Raw genomic sequence first — 9,798 nt, 5'->3', positions numbered from 1 at the left:
GTGTGAATCCTGGACTTGAGGCTCCCTGCTCTTCTAGTGAGCCAGCCACCGCCAAGCCTGTCTCCCAGCCCGCTCTCACACACTACCCCTCATCACCAAACCCCGCTGCCACACACGTGCCCTGGACAGCCAGGTCTCAGCAGGTGTCCTGCCTTGACAGAGCCCTAGGGGCTGCTGAGACCCTGAGGGTCAGAGAAGGGACACCTGAAAAATAGACCTGGCTGGTTGTGTCTTTCTTTCTACTTGCCCTCCCCTTCTCCCATCCCCAAGCCTTTTCATGGGATGACACTTGGTGATGGGGAAGGGGGTCCAAAACGGATTGACCCAGGGCATAAACATTCCTGGCCTCTGGCTCAGCCGGTCCCCAGGCCCCCACATCCCTTTCATTGCCATTGAGCCATAGATGTTTAGGTCCACTGCAGCTCAGGATTCCTGTCTTTTTATTTCCCATCTCTGTGTTCTGCCTTGGTCCAGATAGAGCCTGGCACGTCAGACACCCCCCAGCCAGGGTCATTTTTGTCTCAGGGCTCTGGGCTGGAGCCCAGGCCTGCTGCCAGGCACTGTTCTAGATCCCTCAGGCTTCTATCCTTGACCCAGATGGACCCTGACTTCCAAATACAGAAAGACTGCAATGGAGCCCTGTGGTGCTCTTGGCCTTGGCCCGAACCAGGACCAACCTCAGATCGCCACTGGCTTCACTTTCTTATCCCAGAGACACCCAGTTCTGGAACACAGCCTTCTAGATCTCTTTGGAGCCATACTTTCTTCCCGAATCTCAGCTCTAGGACATAAACCGTGATGTCCAACCCTCCTTCTGCAGCAGGGAACTGGGGCCTATATAGCCATATTGTTGCTCTAGCCTAAAGTTCTAGACGCCCCCTCCCCTCCTCTTCTAGGGACACAAGTTAAAGATGAGTGCTGGAAAGGACCCAGCTGTGATTCACAAGGCATGAAGTTCAGGATGCATCCAGAACCACTTCTTGTTTTTTCCCCTGGACAATTTTCTAAAAGGTTTATTCTTCCACATAGGATGCTAACCTTATTTATTAATTGATGTATACATGCAGTTTCTAATCCTTGCAGCCCAGCTGAGGTCCTGCCGCAGAAACCAAGTCTGCGAAAGGGCAGAGGATTTCAGAAGGATCCCTGGCTCCTGGCCGGGAAACTGGGAAGCAGCAGGGACCAAAACCGGGGCTTGACCAAATCTGGATCAACACCAGGACAGGGCAGGGGGTGGTGATGGTAGTGGTGCCATGAACACTTAAATACCTCAGCAGGAATTCCTCCTAGGTCCCTGTTGAAGCTGAGGTCGTTTGAATCATGGGTCTAGAAAAGAAAAGACAAAGACAAATAGGACTCAGCCTGCAGTCTTTGCCCCTCCCTCAGGAAGGAGACCCCCCCACTTCAGCAATAAGTCCCTTTCCCTTGCAGGTCAGACAAGCCAGGGAGGGAGAAGGCTTCTTGGCCTAAGACCTTGAACATCACCCGTCCTCACCAGCCCCCTACCCCCCCACCGCCCCCAGAGCTTTGAACCCAATAAACCTGCTTTACTTTAGAGTTCACTGGGCTTTAGGGACTGCACAAAAGGTCTGGGCTAGACCTTTGTGAAAAGAACGAGGACATTAGGTGTTAGTGCTCTAGGAGACAGACTCCACGCAGACCTGAGCCGGAGAGACTGAGGGGGCCTAGAGAGATTGTGCAGGGGGCTTTTTCTCAGGCTCTCTTACTTCTGGCTTGTTGCAGGAGGGCTAGATGCCCCTCTCCCACACTTACCCCCTCAGGCTCCAACCCCTCCACCCCTAGCCCCCTAGCTCTGCTATCCCGCGGGGACCGGAAGGCTCCCCGCACTCCTCGCTTTATCAATTAAAGACGATTTCTACAACCCAAATGTTGTCTGTCATCTGTGGATAAGCGCAGTTGGTCGGGGCGGGACCAAGTCCCGGGAAGAGGGAGGGGCGGGGCGGGTGGGCTGGCGGCTGCCCCCTAGCAACAGGTGCACATTCCCCGGCGCCTCGTCACTTCCCCTGCACTTGGCAGTCCCGGCTTCTCTCCGATCGAACTGACTGAGCGACCGGCCTGGCTATGACCCCACAGGCGCTGCCACCGCTGCTGCTGCTGCTGCTGGGGGTGCTGGGGGCGCCCCTCGCGCCGGGTAAGTCCGGGTCCCCAGGAGGCAATGACAAAGGCAGCGGCCTTGACCCAGCTCCAGGGAGCAAGCTTAGTGCTCTCTTCTCCCAGGTGCCAGTGGCTCGGAGGCGGAGGGCAGACTCCGCCAGAAGCTTTTCTCGGGCTACGACAGCTCTGTGCGGCCAGCGCGGGAGGTGGGCGACCGCGTCGGGGTCAGCATCGGCCTCATTTTGGCGCAGCTCATCAGCCTGGTGAGGGCGCTCGCGGCGGCTCGAGGTCTGGCCGGCAGACGGGCTGGGGGCGGAGCCAGGCCCGGAGATGGGCAGGCAGGGCAGAAATTGGACCAATGGACAGCTGTGGGTGTGGCTTAGGCGGGACGGGGGTGGAGTCTTGGAGGGTGACTGACAGACCTGTGGGTGGACCTTGAAGTAAGGCTGGAGGGCGACTCTGGGGCGGGTCATAAAAAGTCAAGGTGGTTGGGATGGAGCCCGACGCTCAGCGGGGGCAATGATCGGCAAGGGGCGGGGATCTAGGAATGGATGAATTATGAGCTAGGGGCGGAGGGTGGGGTAGGGGCAGCTAGATGGACAGGCTGGGACTGAAGGAGTGTGTCCCAGCGGAGGCTGGACTTAAAGCCAACGCACCTGCCAGGAGTAGTGCTGAGACCCAAAGGCTCAGGAAAGGGGGCGGGATTTGCAGGGGGCGGTTCACACCTCCAAAGCCTCTGGACTGCACCCTACATAGCTGCCCTCTCAAATCTTTCCCATCTAGAACGAGAAGGATGAAGAGATGAGCACAAAGGTGTACTTAGATCTGGTATGGAAACCCCGTGGGGTGGGAAATGGCATCTTCCCTTTTCCAATGTCCTATCCAATAAGAACATTTCTGGCATCGCGACCTCAGAAAAATACATTTAGGGGCAGGTGTTTGGCTTACCCGTGAAGACACCGCGGCCTGGGTTCAATACTCACCACCGGTTCGAGGCCTGACTCCAGCTTCCTGCTAATGTGGACTCTAAGAGACAACTGGGTTTCTGACACACACGTGGAAGCCCTGGATTGAGTTACTGATTCCTGACTTCTGCCTATCCCAGCCATGACAGTGTGGCCATCTGGGGAGTGAGCCAGTGGGTGGGAGATCTCTCAATCCCTCTGTCTCTAATAAATATGCTTTTTAAAATAAATTTATAACCAAAACAGAAGCTTCAGAAAACAATACGTATGCTTTGAGATTTGTTTCAAGTATTTTTCAGTCCATTTTTTTTTTTTAAGATTTATTTACTTGAAAGGCAGAGGGGGAGAGAGAGAGGGAGACTGACTGGTTCACTCTTCAAATGGATGCAACAGCCAGGGCTGAGCCAGGACTCCCACATGGGTGGCAGGGTCCCAAGGACTCCAGCAGTGACCTGCTTCCCAGGCACGCTGGCAGGGAACTGGATTGGAAACGGACCAGCTGAACCTGTGTCCCAAGGAGGGGTAAGCTCTGTGCTGCAGTGATACCCCACCTCATCTTTTAGTACTTTTTAAAAATATATATAATACTTGGGACCATTTGTCCTGAACTGTAGTATGGAAAACACTATTGAAGACACTGGCCAGTAAGACCTCCTCATTTTGACCAACAAAATCAAGCCCGATATGGGAAAGGGAAATTTGCTTGCTAGGTCCTGGAGAGCAGAGGCGAGCCAAAGCCCAGTCCTCGAGCTCAGCCTAGGCCCGCGCTGTCCCCCTCCCCTTCCCCTCCACACCCCTCCTGGGCTTCCCATGGTGGTCGCCCAGGGCCCCGCTGACTTCCACCTCCAGGCAGGACCCCCAGCCTGTTCTTCCCTAGGAATGGGCTGACTACAGGCTAAGCTGGGACCCCATGGAATACGATGGCATCGAGCTACTGCGCATCACTGCCTCGTCGGTGTGGCTGCCGGATGTGGTGCTGCTCAACAAGTTAGGAGCTTCCGTGGGGCTGGGGTGTTGTGGGGGTGTTGATGGGGGCGGGGCCTGGTCCCTCACCAGCCCATGCTGGTCTTATAGCAACGACGGGAACTTTGATGTGGCTTTGGACATGAATGTGGTGGTGTCCTCCAACGGGTCGGTGCATTGGCAGCCACCAGGCATTTATCGCAGCAGTTGCAGCATCCAGGTCTCCGGCTCCGCCTGGGGTGGGGGCTAGGGATGTGGAAATGGGGGAAACCCATGGAAGCAAATTCTCCCTCTCCTTCAATAACCCGACTCCATCACCCCTCCGCCCCATTTCTCCTTTGCCCATCTAATTTAACATTGAGCATCATCATCTATGTTTGTGTAGACCTCCAGCTCATTTTCTCCAATGGACCCCTCTTTAGGGCTCTGCCACTTTCTGCAATCTCTGTATGACTGCATCTCCTGGGGATCTCTGACCCCCTAGGACCTCCCAGACCCCTCTCTCCCATCCTGACTTTGCCCTCCATCCAGGTCACCTACTTCCCCTTCGACTGGCAGAACTGCACCATGGTGTTCAGTTCCTACAGCTATGACAGCTCCGAGGTCAGCTTGCACACGGGCCTGGGGCCTGATGGGCAAGCGCGGCAAGAAATCTACATCCATGAGGGCACCTTCATTGGTGAGTAGGTGGAGCTGCCGCGGGTGCTGTCCCACACAAACCAGGACAACTCCCGCCTAAGTGTCTGTCAGCTTCTTCTATTTCTCCCCTCCACTTTCTTCCAGAGAATGGCCAATGGGAGATTATCCACAAACCCTCTCGGCTAATCCAGCCTCCAGGGGTTCCTCCCGGAGGGAAGGAAGGACAGCGCCAGGAAGTCATCTTCTACCTCATCATCCGCCGGAAGCCCCTCTTCTACCTGGTTAATGTCATTGCCCCGTGCATCCTCATCACGGTCCTGGCCATCTTCGTCTTCTACCTGCCGCCAGATGCAGGTGAATGGAGAGGGGCTCTCAGCCCTCAGCAGTAACTCCGCTCCTTCCTCTTCACCTTACTCCTCTCAGACTGAGTCACATCCAGGTTTTCCCTCCCATCTAGTGGACCCAACCTCAGGTTCCACCTCCCCTCTGCTACCAGCTTCCCTCAACCCAGTGGCATTTAAAAAGAAAAAAAAAAAGATTTATCTAATTTTACTTAAAAGACGGATTTACAGAGAAGAAACAGAAAGTCTTCCATACATTAGTTCACTCCCCAAATGACCACAATGGCCAGAGCTGATCTAATCTGAAGAGCCAGGAGACTCTTCTGGGTCTCCCACATGGCAGCAGGGCCCAAGGACTTAGGCCATCCTCCGCTGTTTTCCTAGAATCTAAGCAGAAAGCAAGATTCGAAGTGGAGCAAGATTGTAAGTGGACACTGGGACTTGAACCAGTGTTTATAAGGGATGCTGGTGCCCACAGGGTGGAGGATTAGCCTGTTGACACATAATGCCAGCCCCCTCCCTCAGGCATTTTTAAAAAAATATGTACTTGTTTTTATTGGAAAGTGAGATATACAGATAGGTGGAGAGACAGAGAGGAAGATCTTCCATGCACTGATTTACCCCCCAGGTGGCCACAACAGCAGGAACTGAGCTGTTTCTAAGCCAAGAGCCAAGAGCTTCTTCTGGGTCTTCCACGCAGGGTACTAAAGCTTTGGGACATCCTTGATTACTTTCCCAGGTCTCAGGCAAGAAGCAGGGCCCGCCAGAATGCAACCAGCACCCATGTAGAATTCAGGCACATGCAAGGCGAGAATGTTAACCTCTAGGCTACCACGATGGGCCCCCATTGGCATTTGAATTCTTTCCCTTTAGCATCCTTGCTTTCCCTCCAGGGAATCCTCACTCCTCTGAGCAACAAACTTCTGGGATTGACCTGCTCTCCCCTACCCCTGTAGCTGGCATCCCTCTCCCCATTTTTCAGACACCTGTGACTCCCCTAACCTCCTATCTTCCTGGAAAATAATGGCCCGCATTTCTTTAGGTGCCCTTGTTATAACAGAGTCAATGAGCAATCTGGATGAATGGCTTCATCTCTGTGTCCTAATTTCCTGATCTAGAGATAATCAATGTGCAATTGCATGAGATTATTTTGAGGGCCTGGTGCCCGGAAAGTTCTGGGTAAGTGTTGGTTTCCGTTCTCTCTGATATGAGAGAGACAGACAAAACTCTCCCACCTGCTGGTGTGCTCCCTGAATGCCCACAACAGTGCCCCTCTGAGAACTCAGTCTAGCTCCCCGAGTGGGTGGCAGGCCACTTGGAGTGAACCAGTGGACAGGAGATCTTTCTCTCTTTTTTTTCCTTCTCTCTGTACATTGGTGTTTCCAATAAAAAATAATTTATTTTTTTAAAAGGAACTTGTTCTCATCCACAAGAGAGCTGGAGTTGTCATGGAGGCGCTGGGGAGAGACTGTGGGAGGAGCAGCTTTGGTGAGGTAGCAGTGTCAGAATTAGGTCTGGCACACATGACGTTGGAGGTGTCTATTGGACATTGCAGGGGTGCGGCTGAGTTGGCAGGTAGGCATGAAGTTCGAGTTGCAGGGAGAAGTCCCTCACGTGTCCTGGTGGTTTTCAAAAGCCCATCTTGCAGTGGACTGAGGACACAGCTACCCACAAGGCCACAGAGATTTCTTGTGGGCAAAAGCCAATCCTTTCTGCTTCCACTCTGTCCCCCCACCCCAAGGAGAGAAGATGGGGCTGTCAATCTTTGCTCTGCTGACACTCACTGTGTTCCTGCTGCTGCTGGCGGACAAAGTGCCCGAGACCTCACTGGCGGTGCCCATCATCATCAAGTACCTCATGTTCACCATGATCCTTGTTACCTTCTCCGTCATCTTCAGTGTCGTGGTCCTCAACCTGCACCACCGCTCACCTCACACCCACCAAATGCCCCCGTGGGTCCGGCAGGTGAGAGAGTGCTGCTCGATCTTGCCATGGCAGCTTTGTGGGAACTGCCAGCCAGGGTTGTGTGGCTCTGTGGGATGCCAGCAGACACGTGCATGAGCGGATGTGTGGAGCAGGGTTGGCTAGCTGATCTCCTTGTGGTCTGAGGAGTCGCCTCTCTTTCTGTCCTGCAGATCTTCATCCACAAGCTCCCTCTCTACCTGGGTCTGAAGAGGCCCAAACCTGAGAGAGATCAGATGCCCGAGCCCCTTCATTCTTCTCCTCCAGGAATTGGCTGGGGCCGAGGGACAGATGAATATTTCATCCGGAAGCCACCCAATGATTTTCTCTTCCCTAAACTCAACAGGTAGGCGCTACAGTCATCGCCCACGTGGAAAGGAAAGGGAGAACTACGATTCCCATTAGACTTTGAGGAAGCCAGCAATTCGTGTTCCCGGAAGACACTTGGCTGAGCATCATGGGAGTTATAGTATTGTTTCTGTTCCCTTTCAGAGGAAATGGGAACTAAAGCTTGAAAGGGTGGAAAAAGTTACCCGAAGGATTAAGCCGCCGCCTCTGGCAGGGAAGGTCTGAAGGACCTTGGCAGGCTTTAAGAACTAACAGGTTACTGCAGCAGCGATCCTTGGGCGCTGGATTGTATGTCACGCCTCTTCCAGGTTCCAACCAGAACTATCAGCCTTGGACCTCCAGCGTTTTCTCGATGGTCCAAACCGGGCTGTACGCTTACCTCCAGAGCTGCGGGAGGTCGTTTCCTCCATCGGCTACATCGCTCGACAGCTGCAGCAACAGGAGGACCACGATGCGGTGAGTCCCCGGCCGCGGTGACCTCCGCCGCGCAATCCACGGCTCCGCCACTTGCACTCCGTTTCGGTTCTGATAGAAAGTTTGCCTCTTGCGATCCCGCCCCCTACTGTCCGACTTTCGGTCAGTGGCAGGGGAGGTGGGGGGGTCTTTGCGGTCAAGCTGCTGCCTCAGGCTTTGACTGGAAGGGTCCAGGAGACGGGGTACGCTCTTGTCGGGGAATGGGGGCTTCCCTGGCAGTGTGGGCATTGGGGTTCAGACAGGTTGCTCCGCCTACCCCCAGCTGAAGGAGGACTGGCAGTTTGTGGCCATGGTCGTGGACCGCCTCTTCCTATGGACCTTCATCATTTTCACAAGCGTCGGGACCCTGGTCATCTTCCTGGACGCCACCTACCACCTGCCTCCTGCCGACCCTTTTCCTTGATGACAGTTCAACTAGGTTGAGTGGTCATCTAAAGAGCTGGCTTTCTGTGCCTCTGGCTTGGGCCTTGGGAACCCAGTCCTCTTGGTTTGTCAGCTTATTTCTTCTTTGGGTTCTTGAAGAACCTCTTTTGGATGTCAACCCCTGGGTCCCCAATGAAATCCATTATTGGAAACCTCATGAGGGTGAGACATGGGTGTTTGTGCACCACAACATGCCCAGGTCCTTAAGGTTTAGCGAATGAATAGGGCAAATAACTTTGGGAGGAAATAACAACCATCAGGATTACTTAGGTTTGATTGTTGGGGCTAGTGGTCATTTTTTTGGTGTTGTTGCGTTTACTTTGCTGTAATTTGTTTTGTAATAAGTATTGGCTATAGGATGAGAAAGAGATTATTCTAAACGGTGTATGCATAATAACAAGGGAGGGGAACATTTTAAAGATATCCATGAAAGTTCCAGCTTTGGTTCCAAGCCCTGGACTGGCCACTAAACTCCTTTGGACCTCAGTTTCCACAGCTGTGAAATGGACTTTATAATGGTATATGCTCCGCGGGACTGCCTGCGGAGCCCATGAGAAGATGAAGACAGAAGCATATTCAGTCGGTAGCAGAGGTTGCATACAGAGGTGTTTTGTTTTGTCCGTGTTGGCCTGCACATTTTAAAGAGTGGATCTTGCACTGTGAACCTTAGATGCCGGGTTTCTCATGACAAATAAACAAATGTTTTGACTCCAATGGTATTGGCAAGGGGAGCTGTGCCATCGCTGGTACAGTCACTGTTGGGCTACCTGCATTGGTCTCAGACTGCTTGGAATGGAGTCCTGCCTTAGTTTCCAATTCAGCTTCCTGCTAAGGTACACCGTGGGAGGCAGCAGGTAAGGGCTCATGTACTTGACAGTCTCTGCTGGGCCTGGCACAATAGCGTAGCAGCTGAACTCCTTGCCTTGAACGTGCCAGGATCCCATATGGGCACCGGTTCATATCCCAGCAGCCCCGCGTCCCATCCAGCTCCCTGCTTGTGGCCTGGGAAAGCAGTGGAGGATGGCTCAAAGCCTTGGAACCCTGCATTTGTGTGAGAGACCTGGAAGAGGCTCCTGGCTCCTGGCTTCAGATTGGGTCAGCACCAGCCATTGCAGCCGCTTGGGAAGTGAACCATTGGACAAAAGATCTTGCCCTCTGTCTCTCCTCTCTGTAAATCTGCCTTTCCAATAAAAACAAACAGATAAGAACAGATACTACACTTAATCTTAGCCAAAAGGCCGAGAAGTGATGCAATAAAAATAAATTAAAAAAGAAAAGAAAGTCCCTGCCACCCAAATAGGATATCCAGACTGAGTGCCTCCTGGCTGTTGGCTTAAGCCCCATTCCAGTGTTTGTTGCATGTGGGCAATGAATCAGCAGGGGGAAGATCTCTGTCTGTCTCTCCCTGTTCTTTTACCTTTCAAAGGAATAAAGAAAAAAAAAAAATATATATATATATATACATGGCAATCCTTTGTCTGGCTTCCCTATTGGCAGTCACTGGCTGGAGCTGATTAACAGGTACTCACTTGGACCAAGGCCTTGTGCTATGTCAGAGCAAGGCTGCC

At 53.1% G+C, this 9,798-nt stretch overlaps 1 protein-coding gene and 1 pseudogene across 1 annotated transcript; one reads left to right on the top strand and one right to left on the bottom strand.

Annotated features, from left to right (window-relative positions):
* Positions 1–2,018: 2,018 nt before the first annotated feature.
* Positions 2,019–9,000, top strand: CHRNB1 (cholinergic receptor nicotinic beta 1 subunit). Its single transcript, XM_041001358.1, has 11 exons — positions 2,019–2,152; positions 2,239–2,378; positions 2,899–2,943; positions 3,958–4,067; positions 4,155–4,263; positions 4,575–4,722; positions 4,827–5,036; positions 6,765–6,988; positions 7,159–7,331; positions 7,642–7,789; positions 8,070–9,000. The coding sequence occupies exons 1-11, from the start codon at positions 2,083–2,085 to the stop codon at positions 8,208–8,210; spliced, it is 1,518 nt and encodes a 505-aa protein (XP_040857292.1). The 5' UTR covers positions 2,019–2,082; the 3' UTR covers positions 8,211–9,000.
* A 370-nt stretch (positions 9,001–9,370) lies between these two features.
* On the bottom strand, positions 9,371–9,480 carry LOC121170611 (annotated as a pseudogene).
* Between the last annotated feature and the right edge of the window lie 318 nt (positions 9,481–9,798).

The sequence above is a fragment of the Ochotona curzoniae genome, unplaced genomic scaffold (genome assembly GCF_017591425.1).
Source record: "Ochotona curzoniae isolate NIBS_2020 unplaced genomic scaffold, NIBS_Ocur_1.0 scaffold_2453, whole genome shotgun sequence".
Taxonomy (NCBI): Eukaryota; Metazoa; Chordata; class Mammalia; order Lagomorpha; family Ochotonidae; genus Ochotona; species Ochotona curzoniae.
The sequence above is the reverse complement of the archived record's forward strand: the minus strand, read 5'-3'. Positions and strand labels throughout refer to the sequence as shown.